Consider the following 26,522-nt stretch of genomic DNA (forward strand, 5'->3'; position numbering starts at 1 on the left):
AACTTTAAGGACACTGGCCATTAGTGTCCTAAAAAAAAACTCAACACTTCTTCAAAATAAGACCAGTACTCAAGAAACACTTATCTTACTTAAGAACTATATGGTAGGTATGTTTCTATAAATATTAAAAACATAAATCATAAAACAAAAATCTAACTACAAAATGAAAATTATGTAGTTCACCATCACAGTTTATATTCCTAACAGAAAAAGAAACTTGCGATTGCTTTCAAATTCTTTAAAACCTTAGAGATTCGGTCTCTTTCAAGGACTCTGTGGTTATGATTTTAGGGAACCTACTCCCCTCCATGTTCCCTAACAGCTGTTTTCAGTTTAAATGTGGACAGGAATCTCCAGAATGGAAAAGGTGCAAACCCAAAAACACTGGACAGCTCACAGGAGGCAGTGCATGCAGAAAAGATGGGGCAGGACATAGACAGAGGATGAGCTGAGACTAGCCTGCTATTGGAGTCGGTGCCCAGAGCCGTAGGCTCTGTACCTGTCTGTATAACTGAACACAGCCAATACATAAATAATAAAATAATAATAATAATAATAAATTAGAGGAAAAATTCACCTTTATTGTCATATTCAGAATTATTTTTCTTAATATCCTCTAAACAATATGGCGTAACAGCTCTTAACTCAGTATTAGGTATTATAAATAATTTAGAGATGGTTAAGTCCACAGAAGGACATGCATAGGCTATAAGCAAATACTAGGCCATTTATAAGAGGAATGCAAGCAGGAACTGATTTTGGTATTTGCAAGTGTTTACTTCCTGGATCAGTTCCATGGGGATATAAAGGAGTATTCTTACATGTCTCCAAAAGTCACTCAGATGTCTTAGATGCCAGGTCCTAGATAACACAGGGGCTCAATGATCGAAAGGTCCCTTCCAGCACAGATGTGGCAACCTGCTAGCTAAATTCACTACATTCTGGTAGTTTTCACTCCACTTCCCAGAAGATTATGCAAAACATCAGAAAATTAGATTGTTGGGAAAGCACATCTTCAGAACCTATAAAGAAATCAATATTGGGGAAACTTCTCAGTATAATAAAGAAAGCTGACACTTAGCAAAATCGTGTGTGTAGGAGGAGGGCAAGGTTCTCAGGACAGACTGCCTCAGTCAGAATAACTAAAAACATGCCTTTCCTCCCTACCCTAGGAGCGCTGCCCCCTTGTCATACCCTCTCCTCTGGGTACCCAGAAAGCGAGAATATTTGTTGTGGAAACACCAAGCCCTTCCCACTACCTCAGGCCTCCTCTCAGAGGCCAACAAAGTGAGACTCCTTGTCTCAGCACATTTCCCTGCACTAATTCAGGCATCTGAACACAAACTGATGCATCTCTGCTCCGCCCGCACTGACACGCATGAGAAGGGACGCCCACACCACCACTCCTGTCTTCAGATGTCACTGTTCCCAGCACCTATCCCACCATCATGCGATGACATTGACCATCTGGCCACAACAGAGGCATAAGCAACAGAGCAGCCTGTGAGACTAATAAACTCTTCTCTTTATAATACTAATGATAGCAATAACTTTCACATACATTCTAATGATGCTTACACATTATAGATTCAAAAAATATGGGCCAAATTAGAGTGGCAGAAGAGATTTATTTCTGGAGCTGCCAATCAGTTTACCACCCACTCCCTACAATCAAAAGTTGGGCGCTAAGCCCAACTCATGATGGGTAGCATCATCACCAAAGCTCAGCTACAAGGTAAGTCACTCTCCATTCACGAGTGTTTGGCAGGCTGTTGTTAGATAAATAATCTCACATAATTTAGAACTCTCTGGCTCTATAAAGATGAGCTTATCTGAGTTGACCCAGACTTAGACCCTTCTCAGATTTTGCTTGTATGCAGGAAAGTGTTACATTTCTTAAGCAATCAACTCAGAAATAATTTTAATTATATCTGAAGTCGAGGCTTTCGTGTACTGTATTAACACTGAGGGAGTAGTTCCCTATACAACCTTGTTACACCAACAAACACATCACTGTCAGATGCAAAGTGTTACTGGGAGGGAGAAAAACATTACAATTAGAAGGGTCAATAGGATTTTTCTTTTCTAGTAAGAACATTCTTTTCCTCCCCCCTCCCCAAGACAGGATTTCTCTGTAGCTTTGGAGCCTGTCCTGGAACTAGCTCTTGTAGACCAGGCTGGCCCCAAACTCACAGACATCAGCCTGTCTCTGCCTCCCGGGTGCTGGGATTAAAGGCGTGCGCCACCGCCGCCCAGCTTCTAGTAAGAACATTCTTATATTTTTCTTGGCAACTTAAACATTTGGTTAAAATGACACAGAACTGACCCCTTCTCCTGCCTCTCGCCTGGCTTTCCTCCTGTGATAATTACAATTAAATAAACCCCTATCTAGGAACAGGAGTACTCAGAGCTGAGTACGACAAAAAACGTTGCTTCCAGGAAGACAGGGCGTGGCAGTGCAAGAGAGAGTCCAAGATACCTCCCTTACCCCTGATTCTTTTGTTCGGGTCCTTATGCAATTCTTTCTTCGATGAGTTTGAGTAAGACCTGGAATTTGTGCCTCAGCAGCAAAAAATATGGCAAAGACGATGCCCATGACTTCCACAGTTACAGTAAAAAATGCAGGAGTCATTTCCACATGGCGACAGACTTCCTTCTGTGACTTCCTTCCAGGACTGTACTGCACAGAGGGGTAACTGCCACTATCTTAGGAGATTCTCTAGATGCTTCTCTGCTGTTCTGATGGAGTAAAGAGCCACCCCCACAATCTACACCGGGACTTCTGGACAGACAGACACTGACGAGACAAATGTGTCTTGCTTTAAGTCACTAAGTTTACAATACTCCAGTTACCTAGCAACCAATAATTAATGCACATGAGAAACACAATATAATCAGAGAGTAAATAGAAGGCAACAGGATAACGAACATGAGACAGGAAGGTTCAGACAATCACGGTAAAGGGAGACTTACTACAGGACAGGGTTGTTCTGAAACACTTCAGAAAGAGGTCAGCTGTGAGACCTGGTGGTGTCAGGGTTTCAAAGGTTCAGAGAAGCAGGCTAGCAGAAGGAACAGCACAAAAGTGGAATCAATCAAATCCAGAGACAGTAATGACATCACACTGAGGAACAGTGGGAGAGGGTTGGGTAGGTGAAATGGGTCCAGATCTCAAAAGGCCTGCAAAGGGCAGGGGCTGAGTGGGCTTATCTTTGATACTATAGAGCACAGCAGGAAAGCAAAGGCTCTTGAAGAGGAAAATGGCAAAATAAAAGCCCTATTTTCAAGAACTTAATCCTATCACAGCATAAAGGATGGAGCTGATTACAGATAAGAAGACCAAGAATAGATATGCTAAGCACAGTAGTCTTCACAAGAGGCTAACGGGTGGGGGAGGGGCTTTACTCACATTAATAACCAAAGGCATGCAAATTAAAACTATAAAGCACTATTCTATGATTTATCAAATTAGTAAAGAATAAAGCCTAATAATACTAACAAAGATAAAGCAATCTCAGACACTGTTGGTGGGTATGTAAATGCAACAGTCTTTATGGAAAGTCATTGAGCAATATGCATTAATAATCCTGAAATATTCAGACCCTCAAACTCAGTAATTCACTCCTTAGAGTGAACTCATTTACTCATTCAGCAAGTGTTACATGGACTGCCCACTTCATTCCTGACACCGGGCTGGAATCTAAGGATCCAATGCTGGAAAGAGCAGGCCTATGGCTTTCACAGGATCCCGGAAAGACAAAGTGTCAAGAAACATGTGGAATTATTTATATTACAGGCCACAGAGAGTGTGCTTTCAAGTGGTTATTTAAAATTGTGATAGGTGCTTTTTCATTTGGTAGGTAGAATGTCAGTCTCACATTTTAACTTGTGAAGCCAAAGGCATCTTCTCTGGATAGTGACCTTTCTGCTGAGAGAGACGAAGGATGAGGAGAATTTAGTTACATGGAAAATGTGAAGGAAAAGAATGTCATAACAGAAGAGACAACACTCATCAAAGAATGTCAGAGGTTTTGTTGTTACATGATTCAACAGATAGATATGATCACCAAAGGAGGACCAGGAACTGTGGTACAGTCTTGAGATAAAAGTTAGGAGAAAGCAACCAAGCGTCAGCCTACAGTCCAGGGATGAGAGAGCCACGTTAGCTGTGGAAAGACTGTGGCAGGAAGAGGTGTGGGATCGAGATCACACAGACAAAGGATGCTGCCTGCTAGTCATAGTTCAAATAGGCAGATGTACCTGGAAGTGGATATCTAAGATTTTACCAGCCGTGAAAATCATTACCACTGAGAGACAGAAATGTTTGGCTGGGTTACACTGAAAAGGTGAAGAGAAGATGAAGCACGGGTTAAACATACTAAGTGGGCCATGATGACATAGGCCTTCAAATCCCAGCACAGGGGAGGATAAGGCAGGTGAAGCTCTGTGATTTCAAGCCCAGTCTGGTCTACATAGAGAGTTTCAGACCAGCCAGGGCTACACAAGGAGATCCTGTCTCAAAAAAACAAAAAAAGGAAAAGAAAAAGAAAAAGAAAAAGAAAAAGAAAAAGAAAAAGAAAAAGAAAAAGAAAAGAAAAAAACACACAAAAAATACATATTAAATATGTGCATATGAGTTAAGAAAAAATTACTTGGAAACCCATTTTCCCTATAGTTAAACATGAATGGCTTTTGACTATGCAAAATAGTCACAGAAAATGAGTCTTCTCAGAATAATATATGCTTTTTATTTACCAGAGGCCAAAGTGTACATAAAAAGTCAAAAGGTTTAGAATCTGTCCCGCCCCTACCCTGCCCAAGCTGATGAACACCACAGGGTTAAATGTAGAGAGTGGGACCTGCATGTCTTAGGGTACATTCATGTTCAGAATCACAGGCAAGTCGTGAAGGGAGCCATGAGAACAGTGGGCTGAAGCAAGAGACCCTCTCCTTCCTATGCCCCCAGCTGAGAGTATCATATACTTGGTCCATTTTGACAGTATTGGGGACTTTAAGGACATCTTATGACACAGGTGCTATCTTAGGTACAAAACAAATTGATGCTTTTCAACTTCTACATGTCCAAAATAATTTGAAAATAAAAAGTCAATAAAGAAAAAGATAGAGGTACTCTCAGTACAAAAAACTAGCCCAAGGTCTGAAATGTGTATTAATTTCATGAGGCAATTATAAAAAAAGCAGAAATAAACCCGTTTTCTCAACTGCCAAGACTCTGTCCCCACTCCTCTCAAGGGATGCAGGATACCAGTGCACATCAGGAAAGATGCTCACAGTCACTCAGCCTAGGCAGTTACCTGAGGCTATCGAAGCCTTTGTTATTCCTGCGTCACAGAGTGGTAAATGCTTGTCAACTGTGAGACACTACACATACATTAATTGTTGTTTCTTAAAACTTTATTTGACCTATTTGACCTCTTCCTCATTAGAGAGAAAACTTTTCTAAGAAAGGGTAACTATTCAAGGCTCTTCAAGTTTGTGAAATCATCAAGTTCACTTTATACAGAGGGGTCAAGATTCAGCCAATAGATTCACACAATAAGTTGTTACAAACTGTCTTCATGGCAGATGCCTGCTACAACCTCAAAATGTTTTGATCTGACTTTTTCTATAAAGTACATTAGACTAATTAGCCTTGTTATCTTGCAAATAATTTTATTAATTCTGAAGTCCGGGTTTGAGTTGAAATAACATAATGAAGTTTGATGGTATATTCACTCACAGCCTGAAGAATGAAAAAGGACCACACAGCAATGAGAAATACAATGTGTCTTCTGGATGAAATACATTTTCTTTGTTGACATTAGAAATGAAATAATAGCTCTTGAAGAAAAAGGACGACAATTAAAGTCAGGAGTTTCAGGAAATCCTAAAGATGAACAGTGAGAACCCAAAGCAAATTTTACGGTCTGTCAAAGAAGATATAGCCTCTCTGGAACTGGAAAGGCTTATATACTCATAAATGATATAATCAGAAATTATTACTCTATAAGTTTTAGGCTTGGGTATCCACTGTCATCTAACCGTCTCCCATTAAGTACAACCTTAACAAGAAAAACATTACCTTACTTTCTGGGTTAAGGGGTAGGACATAACCTAAAAGCTAATGGGAAGACAGATCACAAGAGTGACCCTTTCAAATCAAGGCTTTCTTTATCCACTAAAACTTCAAGGTGGCCCATTAACAAGGTATTAATTTTGCTCCCTGGAGAATGTATTTGTTAAATGAAAGCAGGAGAGATTAAATATCGCATCAAGACAACAACAACAAAACCCCTTTTATAAGAAGTTTATAAATTATTCCATAGCTTTTTAAGGTAGAAAGAAAAGCAAGCCTTCCTGTACTTCCCTCCATCATGCAAGGGTCTACTCACTTCCGGTTGGTGTGGTCCAGGCCACTGTTTGGTATTGCTTCCAGCTTCGCATTTCTCTGCCCACAGATATTTCCATAGCTGTCGTATCCTGACACTAGTCTGGCGGCTGCACCTGTTGCTACTGAAAAGCCACAAATAAATCCCTAGGAAAGAAACAGAAAAAACACACACAAATAAACCATTTCAATAGCAACAGTCGCTACTTGATATGATAATGAGCTTCTTTTGTCTGCTGAAGGGAACAAAGAGCTATATTTCCTTATAGCAAACACTATTACACTGTTTTCCTTGGTCTGCATGGGACGAACATGAAGAAGTCCACAGGGGAATACCATTTGCTTCTGGAACAAAACAAATCCCAGCCTTCCATCTCTTAGGATCGCCTTTGCATTTTGTGACATTCATGGCAGTCTCCACACTGAACACCTGCTCTGAGCCAGGCTGCATGCAGGGTATTTATCAAACATTCTCCAATTCTCCTGAGGTGGAAACCAAGGCCTGGAGAGGTTACATACGCTATCTAAAGCCACAAAAGCTAGTGAAGACCAGTATGTAGAATCAAAGTCAGCTGTCCCCATTCGCTAGTTTTCCTTGGTCATAAAGGAGTTCTGTTAAATGAACAACAAAGGATACAGAGGGGGTTAAAATCCAGAGAGCAACAGGCTGTGAGGGCTGAATCATGACTTCACATAACCTTCCTGCAACAAAGCTGTATAAGGGCCAAGAGTTACATCATGAAGCTCATTCTTGATAAAGAGAGTGTAGGGAGAGTGAGCCACTGGCTTCATGGACTATAAAGGTCACTTATCTCATGGGAATATGCTTCTTCTTGGTCCCAAAGGCAAATGGTAGACACTGGGGACCACATCATGCTTGCCGGGTCAGACACGAGCTGATCACAACCAAGCAATGGAAGCCAACACCCCGCCACAGCGTGCCAGGCACAAGAACAGCAAGTAACAGCGATGGCTGAAACACTGGCTGCTCTGGACACAGGGAGAGGGGGTGCCCTGGCCATCGGGAGGACTCATTTCTGCTACCCTTAATCAGGTTATGGAGGCAGAGACAGTCACCAGCAATTCTTTTCCCAATGGTGCTGCTGGATCTCAGGCTGCAGAGGCGCATGCTCCAGTCTCAAGCAATTCCTCGGAGAAAAGCATTCTCCCCACTATGCATACTTACCCAAAAAGCCTACAGATCTATAAACTCTCTTTTCCAGACAGCTCTTCTGACTTTGTACAGAGAATGAGATGAAAGCACAGCTCTATCAGCTGGAGATTCTAAAAGCATACTCTGTGAGAAAGTGGACTGAGGAGGGCAACTGCCCAATTTTCTAGTCTAGGACTCAATCGACTTTCTTTCTCAGTTTACTCACCTGACAAATGGGCATAAAGAGTATGTAGCTCCTCAAGCTGGGGTAGGGATTAAACAGCATGGTAGTGAGAGCTTAATAAATAACTCCTATGCTGATATTAGGAGCCAGGGCATGTATAAGGGAAAGACTGTGGGCTTTGGAGTTACATAAGCATGCATTATCAATGGGACACTGATGGCATCATTTTCTATGTGTATGACTTTGGTCAAACTTACTCAATCCTCCAAGCCTCAGTTTATCCATCTACTAAGTGGGATTAAAATCATTTAACCCAAAGCGGTCATAAGACATCCTAGAGACAATACATGTGAAGTGTGTGTCGTGGTAAATGCCAGCATCTCATTCCCTTGAATCAATAGTTGAGTGGCCAGCACTGATGCTAGGCGTGGCTCCAGCATGGCTCGCCAGCGTGGCTCATCCGCTATCTCTCACTTTCACTCCCCTGGTGCCCTGCTCCCTCTCCCCTCCTCTTAACACTGGAGCATGCTGAGTCTCACCCCTGGACTTGACCAATACTAAGACATGAAAAAAAGGAAAACTACCCTTGCATACACATACACATATTCAAATGAGCACACCCTCTTAATCCTATGCCTAAATCCAAATTAGGATGCCATGTGCTGGGCAAGATCCTGAAGTAATGGTAAATACAGAGGCTACAATGGAGAATTTTTCCATCATTTAGTTCCAAAAGGTCTCCCAAAAATCCGTGTGCAAAGTCCCCAACCTATGAGCCTATGACGTGACTGGGTGGGGATGGCTCTGTAACGAACAAGCCTGTCATGTCTTCAGGTCACACAGTGCCTCTGCGGGACTGTGAGGCCGTGGCTGCTGCTTCATAGCCTCTCACTGTCAGGGCATGAGGTGACTCTGCTCTAGTCCATGTTCCTACCACAAGGGGCCAACCACTGGCTCCAAAGCAGCAGGGTAACCAACCATGGACTGAACCCTCTAAAACTTTAAATTAAAATAAACCTTTTCACTTCATAAGGCGCTGTCTCAAGTACTTGCTATAGTAACGGGAGGATGCCAAGAAAGACCAGGGGCTAACAAAGGGAATACGTGCGCAGTGGATGGACTCCCCCTAACACTACTACCCGGGTGCCTTTGATCCAATCACCAACTTCCATTCTGCTCTCCTCATCTCTAACACCAAGCAGCCCATCCCTCAGTGTGATGGCGAGAACTAAACCCGACAACACAGATCCAATCTCTGGCTAAGTGTCTGCTACCTGGCAGGTGATCGATACACGGGAGCCGTTAGGAGTAAATCTGAATGATGAAGTCAGCTCACAGAGGCTGAGATCGGTACCAAGAAGTGAGAACCCCCCCCCCCCTTTGTTCCCTACGTCAGAACAAAGCTCTATGAGGTGGGGGTAATGAGTAATAACGCTGGTAATTCTGTCATCACACAAAAGCACTTTCGGATCACAACTAAATTTCTTTACCAGTCCGGAGCAGCAAAGTGGTTAGTTAGAAGGTTATGTTCTTCTTTCACTATTTATAGGAGTTTTGTTTTTTCAATATTTTATAGAAATGTTGTTAGGATTCCTTTAAAGGATTTCTGATTTCTCTTCCTGGTTGTTTTTTAACAGTACTGTTCAACACGATGGGTTCCTCCTCTTCACCATAAGCCACCTCAGGGATGTGACAGGGCATAAATTATATGAGAAATATGTGTGTGTAATTATGTACCATATGCCAAAATGAGACAATGTCATATTTTCACATTGGTCATTTAAAGTTCCTAGAAGCTTCTAGAAGTACTAGAGCAGAGACTATGAGAAGTTGCAAGGGTGAGATGGGGTAAGGGTGGGTAACAGGTCACTAAGGGGTAAGAAACAATGACTATTATCCTAGGGACTTCCCGCTTGATACGAGCAAGATGATGCAGAACAAGGCCCAATCTAATTAAAATTCCAATCTCTGTAAGAAAAGAAAAACACTAAAATCTGGCAACAATATCATTTCAGAAGAGGGAAAAAAATACAGTACACGAAATTAAAACAGGGTGGGAGAGACTTTCCAGAACACATCCAGTACTTCAATGGCTTTCCAGAAAGACGAGGGAAAAGGCAGAAAGAAATCACACCACAGGAGAGCCTTTGTCGGTGCTGAGTGAGACACAGTCACTATTACTAAGTAAGGGAAGCTGATTGACTGAGCTACTGAAGGGTTTTGGGGACTACTGTGCGGAGAGTCACAGCCAGACCACTCACAAAACTCAGTGACTAAAAGCAGATACAGGGACAGGGGGTCACAGAGAAGACCTGGCTACTGATTATCCACCTCTGAAATGAGAGAACAAGTAGCAAACGAGAAAACTATGCTGCTCGCTCCTGTTCTAAGGGCTAGCGTTACCTAAATAAGAATTTCTGTTTAGACTTGTGCACCACCAGGCTACGCGTTCCTGTCATGTGCATGTTTGATTTTCACACCTAAGTTCTAACTAGGCAGCTGAGCAGAGCAGATGGTCTTCACCAGGTGTGGGGGTGGGGGCTCAACAAAACCTGAGGCGAGTAGGAGGAGGACGGGAATATGCCAGAAATGTGGCAAAAATAGTAGGCAGGGGAAATGAGTGACAGGCTAGCCGTGTCCCAGCGGTTCACGGCAACATACCCTCCCCAGCTCTTTCTCAAACGCCATCACATCGTAAGTGGCAATCAGTGCTAGAGTCCATCTCCCCAGTAACACACATTTAAAGCAGCGGGAAGGCACTTAGGTCTGGACGTCCTCTCCCGAGAATCCTGGATGAGAAAGGATGCTGGGATCTAGCAGATAAGTCGGAATAGAAGGCCTGGCAGAAAGGTAGGCTTATGCAAACCAAATCTATGGCTTCCTTTAAAGGATGCATTGCTCTAAAAGGAAGAGAAAAATGTTTGACAAGTCTAAGAAACTAGAATCTAGAAATGCACTGTTATGCCAGAGATGATGGTAACATACCTATGAACCGAGCAGAAAGAGGAGGATTGTAAGCTCCAGGCCAATAGGAACCAGGCACACCAGCACACGCCTGGAAATCCAGCACTCAGGAAGCTAGCGCTGGAAGACTATAATTTGAAGCCCAGTCTGCCAGCAGGATTTTGTACGCCCTGGTCCCCACCCCCCAAAAAATTAAGTTCAAGCATGAATGGTAACAACTCACCTTGGAAAGCACCTTAAGTTCTTGACAACTCAGGCACTAAAAACCTTGTTATTAGAGAGTAAGAAATAAATAATGGCAAGGAGATGGGCATGCACAAATAAAAAGATTTAATAACGTAGGTGGGTGAAAGACAACAGGATTTCAATACATCTAACAAGAGCCTACGTATCAAGGTTAAGACACCAGGCTACAAGCTAGCTGGGAATGGTCTATGAAAGGAGCAAGCAGGGTGCATCACTGAAGGAACAGAGAAAGCTCTTATCTTTGTCACCCACTACATAAGCTAATACTGACCATCACTACACCTTGCTGACACACTGGTGTAGACTCTGTCTCACTGGATAACTCAAAGTTACAAGAGCTACTTAAAGGAAAAGTGTGAACATAGATTAATAATGTTCAACGATGTTTGTTTTAAAATTCCAGATGGAACTGGAGAAATGGCCTTGGCAGTTAAAAGCATTCATTGCTCTTGCAGAGGACCCAGGTTCAATTCTCGGCACCCATACAGCGGCTCACAACCATCCATAACTTCAGTTCCAGACCTGACACCCTCTTCTGACTTCTACAGCCACCAGGTACACGTGTGGCACACAAATACATATGCAAGCAAAACACTGATACAAACAAAATAAAATAATAATTATTTTAAAGCTAATGAAGAAAAACATTGTTAAAGTTTTTGAAGAATAAAAATGAATCCAGATGAAACATTCCTAACCTGAAAATCCGAAGTCTAAAATGCTTCAGGAACTGAACTTTCTAAGGATGAGCATAAAGCCATGTGTGGAAAATTCCATGAATAACCTCCTGTGATGAGCCGAAGCCAAAACTATATAAAATTATCTGCAGAGTATGGATATAAGATACATGAAACATGAAGAAATTCTGTTTAGACTTGGGTTCTATCCCCAAGATACTTCATCATTATATATATTCACAAACAATCAAATTTTACATTTTTATATGTATGTATACACATGCTCAGGGAGGTCACAGGACAATTGAAGAAAATCGGTTCTCTCCTTCTACCATGTGAGTCCTGCAGCTCAAACTCCGTCATCAGGTTGGGCACAAGGCTCCTTTGTTCAGTGAGCCATCTAAACACTTTTAAAATTTTGGAATGGGAAACACTTTGAACCCTAAGCATCTGGGATATGATTTACTACAGAATGAAATTCAAAGGGGGTGAATGAAAAAAAAACATATAAACCAAAACCCAGAAACCAGAATCAAACACTATGAACCTCAGCTGTGCATGCAAGATGGGCAGCAGAACTTTTAGATTACTTCCGTCTCCTCGTGGCGAGATTTGACATCAGCTCAGTTCCATGGGAAAGCAACTATTTAAAGATTCACTCCAAAACAAAGAAAGCTGTGCTGTATTTAAAAGCACACACAGTGGGTCTTAATTACCAGCACGATGAAATCGACATTATATTAATTACCACTGCATTAAAAAATTGCAGTAAACAGTGCCTTATGCTCAAGGCACTCCCCTGTCAGTCTATCAGCATTAATGATTGCATTTTCCAGGGCTATTCGAGCACCTTGGGTGGCAGGGCACATGTTTTTCAAGCATAATTCTGAAGGTCAGTTGCTATTTGCTCTGTGGTTACAATGGGTGTGGAAAAGCTGTGGACCGACTTTATTAGGCAATCTTTCTGTGCTCTTTGTGAATATTCATGCATGCTGAACTTCTGCTGTGAGTCCTCTAACCTGAGCAGACTCCTGAAAGGTATCTCAGAAGGCCTGAGTTCGGAAATTAGTATTCTGACTTTTTCTATGTGTCCTAGATTTGGCAAAACTGTACTTTTTTATCTTTGAAACAAATACTCCTTATGTTTCTAAGTTTATTGTATCTCCTTCAAATGTACTGTTTTCTCTTCCTCTGTTGGGGATCAGAACTGTATCTACAGCTGTGACTACTAGCTATGCATCACAGATGATGTCTGCGGTGTGCAGAGAGCCAAGGAATCCTGACGACTTTCATTACAGACAAAAAAAACAACACTTCCCAAAAGAACCTCTATAGAAAATGCGGGAAGATGGGGCCAAAAATACAGATCACAAGACCAGGGTTGCTCAAGACAGTGTGATTGCATTCTGAGTGGAAGATTAAGAGTTGGAGAACGAAGCACTAACTGGGTTATATTTAGGCATATATGTATGTACAGATATGTATACAATAACAAAGGAAAAAAGGCCTTGAATTTGAAGGAGGGTAGGGAGGGGTTATGGGACGGTTTAGAGGGAGAAAAGGGAAAGAGAAATGGTGTGGTTATATTATAATCTCAAAAATAGAAAAGGCAGGACAAAGTGCCCTGCAAGAAAAAGTTTGAGGCCTCTAGTGGTTCCACATGTGCAGTCCAGAAGACTCTGGAAGACTTGTCAGTAGGAAGGGGCCCTAGCAGAAGGCAGTGGAGATAAGCGAGTCCTCTAGGATAATTAGCACCTAGAGTATCAGGCTTAGTTCTCATTACAAACAAGAGTTTTAAACAAGAGGGAAGGAGCTAGAAAACACTGACAAAGCAGAGCTGGGTGAAGCAGTTCTTCCATTCACTAGCTGTGTGGCCTGAGAATCTTCCTCATTAGGTTTGATGTTTAATCCTCTAAGGTTTCAAACACCAAACACCAGTCAACGCAAACCCAGCTGTCAATCACTTTGGGGCCTAGCACCCTGCCTATGTGAATCCCTATATCCAGAACTCCAGCAGGCAGGCAGCATGCCCAGCACATTGCCCCAAGATTCTGCTCCTCATCCTCTCTACCAACATCCTGATTTCCAGAGAGATGCCTACCCATCACGGTGGACAGCAGGCTGGGGCCTAGGGCTGACATGAGGGAAAAAAGCACTGGGCAGCCTCTTTCCCTGCAGGAAGAACTCAAACTGTGAGAACTCGAAAGTGTGGTGGATATCGGATACCTAAACCCTCACGATTCCAAAGACATGACAAGTCTCTGGGAAAAGAAGTGACCGGCCCAAAGATAACCGTGGGGCTTGTATGACTGACTGGAGGAGTTGGTACTCAACAATCTCAACTAATCATTCAAGACAGGATTCCGAAGAAACTGGTGCTGTGGAATAATATTCTTGTATACTGCAAAGATTTGTTACTGGGATTGGTTTAATAAAAAGCTGAATGGCCAATGGCGAGGCAGGATCTGGGGGGCAGAGAGGATGCTGGGAAGAAGAAGTGTATAGAATCAAAAGTCAGAAGGAGAGGAAGCAGCATGGGCAGTAGAGTAAAGGTAAAAGTCACGAGACAAAAAGTAGATTGATACAAATGGGTTAAGTTATAATCAGCTAGTAACAAGCCTAAGTTATCGGCTGAGCTTTCATAATTAATAATAAATCTCCATGTCATGATTTGGGAGCTAGGAGGAGGAACAGAAACACCTGACTACAAACTTGCATCAAATGATCTGGCTTCCTCACATGATTGGGTGAAAGGGCTAAGACTCTCATTGGCTCCTTTTTTAATCTCAGTTTTCATACAACAAAACGCACAAATAAGAGAAAGTAAAATAGCAAGGGAATACCAAATACTACTACTGAATTGCACTAGAGGGAAATTAACCCCCCTTGATGGCTTCTCAGGCCCTCCAATTATCCCAATTATAACTGTAGGGAAGAGATAAGATACACACACAGATCCGCTGGAAGCTACCCCTCCTGCCTCATTCCCTTGCATCCAGAGCCGAGGCTGATTAGCCTGAGTGTCCTTACCATCCCAATGCAGAAGAGGACAAAGAGCAGCAGCCATGGTATGTCTGTGCAGCTACGGTCCTCCAAGGGCTTCCATTCTCGCTTGGAGCTCTAATTCAAAATACAAAGCAAGAGAACATGGTAAGTGCTGATTTTAGTTATAACTGGAAAGGTACAAACACGTCATTTTGACCCATATCCTTTTTTTTTTTTTTTTTTTTTTTTTGCTGGACAATGTCTACTGAAACTTTAAGATGAAACTCAAAGATCTGCCGTGTCTTTGTAAAGTCCACCCTAGATTCCCTGGCCAACACTGGGAGATATGGATAGTTTTTGTGGTACTCCACTGAAATATGTAGCATGCTGAACTGTTATTCTTTCTTTTCTATTTCTCTTTTGAGATAGTGCATAACATAGCCCAGGTTGGTCTTAAAGGCCTTATGTGGCCAAGGATGACCTTGGATACCTGATCCTCCTGTTTCTACCTCTTGAGTATTGAAATTACAGGTGCAAGCCGCCACATCTGGCTTATGCAATGCTAGAGATCAAACCCAAGGCATTGTGCACACTGAGAAAGCACCCACCAAGGCACTGTGCATACTGGGCAAGCACCGACCAAGGCACTGTGCATACTGGGCAAGCACCCACCAAAGCATGGTGCATACTATACCAGGCAAGCATCTACCAATTGAGCTACATCCCCAGACCTGAACTGTTATTCTTTAGCAGCCTGTGTCTGTAGCAGACTGCGATCAGCCCAATCTCACTTCCCATCATTTGAGATGATGTCTAAATCTTTATATGTTCTTAATAAGGACTTTCTAAATGAATGAACATGCTCTTCAACATATATGAGCTTTCTCATTGTGTGTCCAGACAGTAAACAAACAAACACACACACTTATACACCTAAAATAAATAAATAAATCTTTTTTTTTTAAAAAGCTGCCAAGAGATGGGAAGAAGAATCGGTTGGTAAAGTGCCTATGTGTGCACACGGAGACCTGAGTTTGATCCCAGCACCCACGTAGAAAAGCCAGGAGTCCTGGTGTACGCCTGTAATCCTAGTGCTGGGCAGACTGGGGCGGGAGGATCCGTGGCACTTGCTGCCACCAAGTCTTGGTGAACAGGTGAGCTCCAGATTCAGTGAGAGACTGTGTCAAGAAAACAAGATGGAGGGCCTAGTGAACCAAGGCACCTGCCCCCAAGTGTGATGAACTGAACTCAACCTCTAGGATCCACACGGGAGAAGAGAACTGACCCCTGTATGCATACACTATGGCACATGCACTTCCCCATACACATGCATAATAAAATAAATAACATATTTATGACTGTTTATATATAATGTGAAGAGTAGTCGAGGAAGACATTGGATGTTCATCTCTGGCCTTCCCGTTCACGTGCATGAATTCGTACTTGTACCCATGTACACACACAAACACCACACACATTATAATCCACAAATAAATAATAAACAAATGAATAAATAAATAGCTGCCTATCAACAATGAAGGCAAAGAATTTGCACTACAACCATTTCTTTCTCACTCCTAAAACTGCTAAAGACAAACGCCCCATTATGCCTCACACTGTTGAAATGTTACAAAGAAAATACTGTTAGCTTGTTCCCAGACACCCGCACAAGAAAACAAAAGAACACCAGTCAGTCATGGAAAAAAAAAAACCCTCACCCCAAGACTAACTAGCATTGGAACCCAGGAAGGAGCAGACAGTCTCCTTCAGAGGAGCCCAGCCCAGCCCAGCACTGTGGCATTAACAGATGAGGATTCTTCTCCCTGGCTCTGTCATTAGTTAGCTGACTTCAGAAAAATGCTTCCTCTCCTTGGGTGCAGGCAATGAGAGGGACTGGGTCTCCTAGGTTTCTTCCAGCTCTACAAGCCCATGACCAGGACCGTACTTTCATAGGCTGACAAGAAAAACAACTACAAAATAACAACATAGCCCTTGTGTCGTTCAAATGTCTGCACTGTGGTCTGTACTTTGGAAGGCAGCTGTCCACGAGGAGGAGAAAGAATGTTTCTTTGTATTAAATAATTAAATAATGCCCACTGCAGTAAAATTACTCACGGAGGAAGAATTTGGAGACGGCTGAAATTCATGATATTTACTCCATGGTAATTTCTAAAGCAGTGGTTCTGCTAGAAAACACTATTATTTGTACCAAATGCATAGGAAGGCCAGAAGCCTCACACTGGAGCAGTTTCTTTATCTGCAACCATTCAGACCAACACTCGGTTTGTTAATGCTTAGATTTCCTTCTATAACATAAAGTCAGAGGGATCTCCCTTTGACAAGACAAATACAAAGACCCAATATCACATCAGCTGTGAGCTACTGCTGTCCCAAACGAGAACAGCAAGCAGTAAGGAGGGGAGTTACAGAGAAAACACAGTGACAGTATCCAGGGAGAGAAGAAAAGCCAAAGGGCAGCGTGGCCGGCCACACCGTAACAAACGAGACTTCCGACAAAAGGATGCTGTGCTTCTCAGTAGCACCCGTCACTCAAAAGCAGTGGATGCTTGGTTATTTTTATTACACATCAATATTTGCTCTTTAGTTTAACCCCCTCCTGTCAAAAATCTCTCTTTACAATGTGACCTTTTCCATAAAAGGTGTAAGAATACCAAACTCCCTTTTTCCTTTAGTTATATTAAGATATTGATCTGGTGGCAGTATATTTCATTCTGGCTGCCATTTTTCATGCTATCAACGGCTGATTTCTTATTACCCAGGAATTCCTAAGCACATGGTCTCCTCTCTTCCATGTGTTCGCTGTTTAGGTACCATCCTTGCTCCAAAGATGAACAAACTCAGGCTCAGGCATTAAATAAGCAGCCCCAGCCAGGATTTAAACCCAAGTTCATGACTCCAAAGTCAACTCCAGGAAGACTGCTAAATCTTCTTATAAGCAGTCAGTATGGAGCAATTGCAATTCTTCACACGGCAAATACTCAGAAACCAGGCTGATAACGGAACATCCTTTAAGTGCAGGGGAGACATGTTATGAGCCGTGAAATTCCTCAAGTGAGCCAAGAAGCCCAATGGTTCAAAATTTTTAATGATTTTTTAACAGATGTAACCAAGTGACAACTGGATTTAATGCTATCTGTTTCTTCCAATTAACGTCCCATATAAACCCAGCCAAAGGAAAATGCGCTGCAGCAGCACTTTTAAAACGTGATTTGTATTCTTTCCCCAGATTCCACAGATTAATATAATAGACTGCCAGTAAGTGCTAGGTCTTCTCCTCTCACAAACACTACCTTTTAGGAAGCAACAGAACCAAGTGACCATAGAGAGCCACCCTCAGCAGAAACTGAGCTTGAGAGGAAGAGAACAGGTCTTAGCCAAGGTTCCCACTTCATCCATGAGTTCTTTACAATTCTCAAAACATTGCTGGCGGGACTGTATGCTCTCTGCTTTTCTATTTGTCAGAAAAGGAAACCAAGGCTCAGGGAAAAAGTTCTGCTGAGACGGGAGTTTTCAAACTCTAGCAGAGTGATAAACATGCAAAGAAAGAGTCTAGGAAATGCTGAGTATTTTTTTAAAAATCTAATACAGGCAGTCAGGCTTGCCAGTAATTAAATATAGTTACGGAAGTGGTCAGGAACCTCAAGGTACCCAAGACAAATAACAGAGAATTTAAACTCAGAAACCAGAATATTCTTCTCAGTGGAGGACAAAAATGACATGATTTAACATATGCATGAGAGGAACCAAAGAGGAAGATGTGATGGAACAGAGGAAATATCTGAAGACATAGCAACTGAAAAGTTTCCAGAAATAATAAAAAAAAGATATAAAATGTAAAAAGTATTAAAATAAAATAATAAAAGAGCCAAGGAATAAGAAATAGAGCATGTACATGCACACATAAACCTGCATGCAAGTACCAGAAGAAGAAAAAGTATGACTGCCTGAAATGAGTAAAAGGAAGATTTGAAATTCTCCATAAAAAAGTGCTTTTGAACGTTGAAAGAGATTAAATATGCATATATAAAAGTATCTACACTGCCAGGAAGTGGAAGCCCACATCTTTTATCTCCCCACAAGACAGGGCTCTTCTGTAGCTCTGGAGCCTATCCTGGAACTCACTCTGTAAACCAGGCTGGCCTTGAACTCTGCCTGACTCTGCCTCCCAAGTGCTGGGATTAAAGGCGTGAACTCCCATTGCTAAGTAAATAAGTCTGCTGCAGGCCTGACTCCCAGTATCTATGTCGTTGATGCCATGCCTTCTCACCCCCTCCCCCAAAGAAGCCATTAGGACCCAGCTATACACACTGATGGTTCTTTTGTATATTTGTCCAAAGCTAATATAATGTAATATAATTTTGCATATTTGTCCAAGGCTAATGTAAGATAAAATTACAATTTGTAGTACTGGTTTAAGTATCCTGGCCCAAAACACTCAATCAGAAATGTTTCAAATCCAAAACTTCTTTTTGGGGGGGTGGGGGGAGGAAGACAGGATTTATCTGTGTAGCCCTTGCTGTCCTGGAACTCACTCTGAAGATGAGACTGGCCTCAAACTCTGAGATCTTCCTGTCTCTGCCTCCTGAATGCTAGGGTTAAAGGTGTACATCACCACTGCCCAGCTTCAACTCCAAAACTTTTGAACACTGACATGATTTGTGAAAATTAATACCATGAAAGCTAGTCTTATATACACAATTACTAAAAATATGTAAAGTTATCCTGAGGCGATGTATGTGTTGCACATATAACATAAATGAATTCTGTATTTAGACTGGGGTACTGTCCACAGAGCACAGTGCAAATATTCCATGTTTTCTTAAGTTCCGCATGCTTCCAGGCCCAAGCATCGCAGACAAGGGATACTCAACTAGAACTACTACTAGACCATTAAAAAGTCCTACACATGAGAGCCACCAAGATGGCTCGGCAGGCAGAAGCACTTGCTGTGCACGCCTTATGACGGACACCCAACCCTTCAACCCATGGTAAGAGGAGAACCAGTGCTCGAAAGTTGCCATGGGATATGCATATAAACACGCACAGAGAGAAATAATGCATAAAATTTAAGAATGTGTATGGTCTTCTAAGCCAGACCATAGATAACACTCAAATTATTCATGTTTTCATATCCTTAAAGATAGGTAAGAGACAATGGGGTCTCAGGTACGGAGGAAGAAAAAGGATAAACCCTTCCAAGCCGAAGAGGCCCAGGTAATAGCTAAAGACAAAGACTGAAAGTCCCCTGTCCTCTTTTTGTATTGCGCCTCCTATATGTAAACGTTAATTAAGATAGATGTGAAAAGTTTCCCCAAAGATTCCTTTAGTAATATAATAATGTATTATGTCAGGCTCTAAATCTTCCCTGTTAAGGCCATGTTTCTATAAGCCTGGCTTCAAAATAATAGAAAGTAAAGGTCAGTTAAACTGGTGGTGTTTGACTGGGTGGTAACATCGTTGGCATTTTGATGGTTCTTCAAAGAAGCACTGATCACACACACAGACCTGAGATTCCGTGGCAGACTAGGCAGCTCCTGTCCTTACTGAGCCCTTGTGGGTGGGAAGGACACAAACCAAGTGCTCTGACACTCGGACAGTGCCAACACAGAGGGGCACGAGGTACTGAAGAAATACAGACAGGGAACCACAGAGAAAGCATTCTGAGCTCTGCTGGAAATCACCTTGTAAACGTCTGCAGCTTACAGGCTGGAGCAAACACTGAAATGATCCTTCAGTGTGTAAAACAGAAGGTGTCGTGAGCCCCCAAACATACTAAAAATTCTTGGGAACTATGACAGAGCACCACCCACTGCCAAGTACAAATTTTATTTCCACTCAGAAATGGTTAGTAGAAAATAAATAGAAACACTAAGTTGGCCATTTCTCAGATATTTTACATGCTTACAGGTTTTGTCTTCATTTAGGAAGAGATACTGAAAAAGAGGAAAATAGCTGGTTTTGTTTTCTTAACCCTAGCAGAGGGCTGTATTTACCAAGCCTCTTTAACAGTGTTTCCATGTGTACGTCATCATTGGTGAAATACCTGTTAACGCTGAGTTAAGAACTACTGGTTACGTATATCAAGGGTTGCTACCACCTGGAACTAAGCCAGAGAGCTGCTTCCTTCAGCACTGAATACAACCAGCCCAGAGAATGAGATGCGCCAGCCAAGGTTAAACCTGCAAACAAACATATGACAAACCAGCCCTGATCTCCACCTCACTTGGGCTGGCAGTTCAGAGCTATATTACCCATAATCCTGCGTTTTCATTAGCTGAGAGGTGTCCAAACATCCATCACTGATAACAAAGTACCAAAACTTTGGGAATGAAGCAGAATCTGAGTTATCCGTATGGTAGTCGTCAATGCACACTTACATCTGCATAGGTCAGCAATAAGGAACACGAAGCTGATAAGCTAGGACTGCGCAGAACCTGAAGCCAATATGTAATGACAAGCACACATGTCACCTGTCCTGTCTGCTGCCTGAACCTCTGCAGCAGAGATCCATTATTGCAGTCTTTCCCGGATTACGAGGACAAGCCAATAATGCCTGTGAAGGGCAAAGGCAGCTTTGGTATGGCCTTTCAGCCAGGACAGATTCCCACAAGTGTTGGGTAATTTGCAACTCTTCCACCCCCTTCCCGCTCCCCCCACCATCTCCTTCTTGCACCCCCCACCATGAGCATCAGCCCCGATTTCCTGCCTTAACTAGGCCATTTCTAAAATGAGCTGATAGTTCCACAGCTCTGCTCTAGCTTCCCGTCCCAACTGCCCACTGGTACACCCCCAAAACCCTCAGAATACATCCATCTCAAAGGTCCCTGCTACACAGGAACGCGTCTGACTCAGGCATGTTCTGTGGCAATACTAGTCTACCAGTGAGGGCTTTATGTGCTTCTTGTCAATCTGATTGACGCAAAGACCTCTAGTATTAAAGACAAAGAATTGCGTACTGGATTCTCCAAAGCTCCCTCCAAGGACATACTGCTTCATTAAATCCCCCAAGATGCTTTTATTTGCACAGAGTCGTAACGGAAGAATAAAAGAACTGATGTGTATCGTTTTGCCAGCTTTCAACAGAGTGAGCAGGCATGATGAAGTTGGGAGGCAATAAAAGATGGAGGCTTCCAGCCTTGTGTTCAGCGCACCTGCAAATAAAATCTTCTAATAGGATTTTTCAAAGACACTGCCTGTCCTTTGGGAAAGCTCGGTCAAGGGCCTGGAGTGCATAACTACTTACATTTACCGTAAGTAACTCGGTTTCATTTGCTAAGCCTGGAGATGGCAATTTATATCGTGAAGGTGAAAATCAAAGCGTGGTCTTTAACAGGCAGTTAAAGGTAATAAGACACGGCGAGTGGAAAGATATGGACATCTGTGTCTAACTACTTTTCTTAGTTCATGAACTTTCCGCTAAGTCGAAAGCACTCAACCGTCTAAGGAAAAGGCAACCTAAAGTTGCTTTGCGAGCTGTGTGTAGTGATGGAGAGGTTCGAGGAAGCTGTCACCAATGACTTCATTATGCCTCCAGCTCCTCTGAAAGAGACAATTGAGGGTCTGGGACTCGGCTTGTGGGTGACTATCCTTCTTGCACGTGATAATTACTGGGTCAGGTTAATCCTTTTCTGCAGCATTGCTAATCATACCTTCCGCCCCTGTCATCAGCTGGTGTCAGTGGAGTATCACCAACTTTTATTTCTTTTGAATCAGCCCGAAGCAATCTTTTAAAAGTAAAATTATCATTAATTTTCTAAAATTATATTATGGGATTCATTTGACTCCTATGGGATTCATTTGACTCCTATCACATCCTACAGATGCCAAAACTTTAGGAGCTGATGATGCCCAGGACAGACAGACAGAACCAAACGTCTGTTTTACCCCTCCTACCTGCCACACTACAGCCCAGAGGTTCTCAGCCTTCCTATTGCTGTGACCCTTTAATACAGTACCTCATGTTGTGGTGACCTCCAACCATAAAATCATTTTCATTGTTACTTCATAGCTGTAATTTGCTATTGCTATGAGTTCTAATGTATAAATCTATGATTTCTGGTGATCTTAGGTGATCCCTGTGAAACCAAAGGGGTTATGGCCCACAGACTGAGAATGACTACAGACTACTACCATGCTATTCTGTAACTTTGTAAAATTTTTCAATAAGATTCTTAATCCAAGCCGGGCGGTGGTGGCGCACGCCTTTAATCCCAGCACTCGGGAGACAGAGGCAGGCGAATCCCTGTGAGTTCGAGGCCAGCCTGGTCTACAAGAGCTAGTTCCAGGACAGGCACCAAAAACTACAGAGAAACCCTGTCTCGAAAAATCAAAAAAAAAAAAAAAAAAGATTCTTAATCCAATTGTGCTCCCTATCCGTAATGGAAATATTTTGTGGCTCCAGTAACCTATAGGAGGCAACATAAGAATCACATAATCATGGAAAAGCATGGAGGTGACTGACTATGAGTATATTTATGATTTAATTAAAATGAGGCATTTAGTCAATGAAAGTATTTTCATTCCAGTAGCCATGTGTAACAATGTAGTTCAGTTGCACAACAATAGCTTAAACATGCATCATATCCCCCCTTACATATAGGTTATGCTCTGTTCCTTTATCTCTCTTTGAACACACTGGGTATATATATTACCATCACAGTAATTATCACTCTATATAATTGTTTCCCCTGGCACTTTATGAGTTTCTTGAGTTTAAGGACAATGTATCTGTTTAAATCAGAAGTCGGCCCTGTTTAGACAGACATGGAAACATTCTCCCCAGAATGCAAGTCTAAGACAATACACACAGAATCTTCCCTTAGGCGGCTGGATCTGTATTGATTTTTTTCCTGTCTCACCGTATATTTGGGAGCCAGGACTTCTTGGTTTTGTTCACTGCTATAGGTGAAGAAAAGCCTGGCATGTTGTAGGCTCTGGGTAATTACTTACTGAATGAATCAACATGGCTAAGGTCTCTTACCACCGGGATGAAACACTGTGATACAAGCATCCCCCTGTCTCTCCTGCAGCAGGTAATTTACACTGAACCAAAGTTGGCTCCTTTCCTACACATGTATTTCTCAAAGATGTTCGCTAATGGTTATATCGGAAAATAAAGTCTATGTATTTGGAAGTAGTGATAAATGAAATCTAGATTTTTTTAAGATTTTTTTTTATTTTATGAGATGCATTTATGTCCATACACCACGTGTGTGATGGGTACTCAGAGACCAGAGAAAGGTGCTGGATCCCCTGGACTAGAGCTACAGACAACTATGAGCTAGCAGGTAAGTGCTAGGAGTCAAGTCTAGATCCTTGGGTTGTGAGCTTAGTCTTTAACGGCTGAACCATTTCTCCTGCCCCAAACTCAGGTCCTTGAAAAAAGCAACCAGTGATCTTAACTGCTGAGTCGTTTCTCCAGTCCCTCAAAATCTAGTTTGGGGGAGCTACTTCTTTGAGCCTTTATAGTGACACTCTCCACAAAGTACTGAGTCACACACTCTCTGGGAAACTAAGATGAAAACAACATACTTACTATATTTCTTTTAAAAAAAATATTTATTAGCTGTTAGTTATTATTATTATTATTTGTGTGCACATGTATGCATGTGTGAATACATGCATGCATATGTGCATGTGTGCATGCACGTGTGTGTGTGTGTGTGTGTGTGTGTATACCATGTGACCAAAAAACAGCCTAAGATTCCCTAGTGCTGGAGTTACAGGTGGTTATAAGCAACCCAACATGGGTTCTGGGAACTAAACTTGGGTCCTCTGTAAGAGCAAAGAATACTCTTAACTGCTGAGCCATCTGTCCAGTCCTGTCTCATTTCTGAAAACCACGGTTACAAAGGCTGTGGTTAAGTAGATACTCCTACTGAAAAAGCTTCACATCAAAGGCTGGCAACATTGGTTAAAGCTATATTAAAACAGTAAAAATAAATTGGTAGGCCACTTTCAGAAAGTAATTTGGCAATATACTTCAAGAACCCAAGGAAATAATCTACAACAGCATAATGGTTGCACATAACATGTTCAATACAGTGTTATTATGAGAAATAATTAAAAACTAGCTAGACAATAGAAAACTATGACAATAGAAATCTACATACTTTCATATCTTTAAATATAAAAATAGTATATTAAGCAATCATAGAAATAATTAAGAAAACTGCATAGTAATATAAAGATGTTTATAATAAAAGTTGTATGAAAAACATGAAGTTCCATCTACACTCTGGTCTGGTACCTAAACAAATCAGAATATGCGAATTTGACAGTCCTGGAAGGGGATGGAAATAAGTCTGACGTATTATGTATTTTCCATTTTGATTTTCATTAATGCTATTTAATCATGGAAGAAAGAAAAGAGAATATCGGCTCCCCCTTCTCCAGATTAATCTTTTTCTACTTTCTTGTTATAAAAGTCAGCTACAAAGAGACACAGCATCAAAACCACTGGAAAGAAATGTTTAAGTCTATCTGACACTGAGGACAGATCAGAACACTTCAAAGTTCATTAGAAAGCCACACGCTAAAAATAGCCTGGGCAGAAGCAAGACTTCCGTTGGGGAATGAAGGGCAGGAGTGTTAGGAGGGAAGTTGGCATAGCAAGGCACAGGAGCCCACGCAGCTTGAACCCCAGCTCCTCTTCCCCATGAGTGTGGTGAGCTAGCCTGGCTTCTCTACCTCTCAGATAAAGGTAGCTACCACGTGGTGGTGCTTAGAGGCCTCTAGCAGAACTAAGCTCTACACAACCCTGATGCCCTTTCTCAATGAGGTACAGGGAAACTTCCCAAAGAGGTATTCAAGGAAGGGCACTCCCACACATACTAGTCCCAACACCTGTGCCTTGTTCCCAAGGGTACAAACGTCATGTAAAACACAAGCTTGCAAAGCAAGAAGTGGACAAGTGTACAACTGGTCAAGAAGCAAGAGAACAGCACCAGTCAAATGACATATACTGAAGGGAGCCGAACCATTTTCTTCATCGTAAGCCCCGCTCCATCCTTACTGAGTAGTTAAGGAGTCAAAAGGAAAATACAGTTGAAGGTATATACGTGATGTTTTGATAGATGTATATGTTGGAAGGACTTAAATTCTTAATGAAAGTCAAAACTCCAATTCTGAAACCCATAATAAACATAACAATTTTAAGACTCTATTCCTTTGGTCAGTAATTAGTCATTACCATAGGAAAGGCTATGTTGGAGCATGTGAGAATTCATCAGCTGATTTCTACCTTTGAGCCACTTTTCTCTTGCTAACCATTTCTGGGTCCTACCTCTCCCCTCTTCCCTTTTAGAACACAATCCATTTGAGTTCACATGAGAACGATGCTGACAGGCAAAACTGCGCTAACATTTCTACAGTTCTGAGAACTGAATATACACAACTATTCAAAGTGAGAAAAGTCACAAATCAAATATATCAGACCCGGAACCAAATAGTCTGCTTTGATATGTGTGTTAACACGCCTGTATATTGTCATGCAAACTGACACATTACAACTACTACAATGTACATACAGCATATGACAAGGTACTTTGTTTACATTAACTTATTTAATCTGCACAACCAAATCACAAAGTTGACAGTTTCCTGTTTTACTGAGAAGGACATGAAGAAGGGCAGGAGTGTTAAGTCATATGCCTATGTGGCATGGTAAGTTCCACAAGAGAGCAAAGTGAGTCTTCGGCTCCAGATGCTCAGCCACTCTGAGCAGCTGAGTGAGCAAACCAGGGCCGGTCTGCCCAATAAGAACACTGTGAAATCCCTGCGTGGAGACGAACAGGGAAAACAGGAAAAATAAAAGCATAAGAATTGCAAAATTGGGGGCTAGAGAGATGGCTCAGCGGTTAAGAGCATTGCCTGCTCTTCCAAAGGTCCTGAGTTCAATTCCCA

General features: G+C 42.0%; 1 protein-coding gene across 4 annotated transcripts in view; it reads right to left on the reverse strand.

Moving 5' to 3' along the window:
- Positions 1-26,522, reverse strand: part of Slc44a1 (solute carrier family 44 member 1) — a 168,823-nt gene that overhangs the window by 113,011 nt on the left and 29,290 nt on the right. For all 4 annotated transcript variants that reach the window (XM_048420511.3, XM_048420510.3, XM_048420509.3 and 1 more), the window contains exons 2-3: positions 14,643-14,732; positions 6,393-6,535 (exon numbers count right to left, since the gene is read on the reverse strand). In XM_048420511.3, the coding sequence (XP_048276468.3) occupies positions 6,393-6,535; positions 14,643-14,732 (233 nt within the window). The remainder of the gene's footprint in view (positions 1-6,392; positions 6,536-14,642; positions 14,733-26,522) is intronic.

This window comes from Myodes glareolus, chromosome 16, assembly GCF_982192425.1.
Source record: "Myodes glareolus chromosome 16, mMyoGla1.1, whole genome shotgun sequence".
Classification (NCBI taxonomy): domain Eukaryota; kingdom Metazoa; phylum Chordata; class Mammalia; order Rodentia; family Cricetidae; genus Myodes; species Myodes glareolus.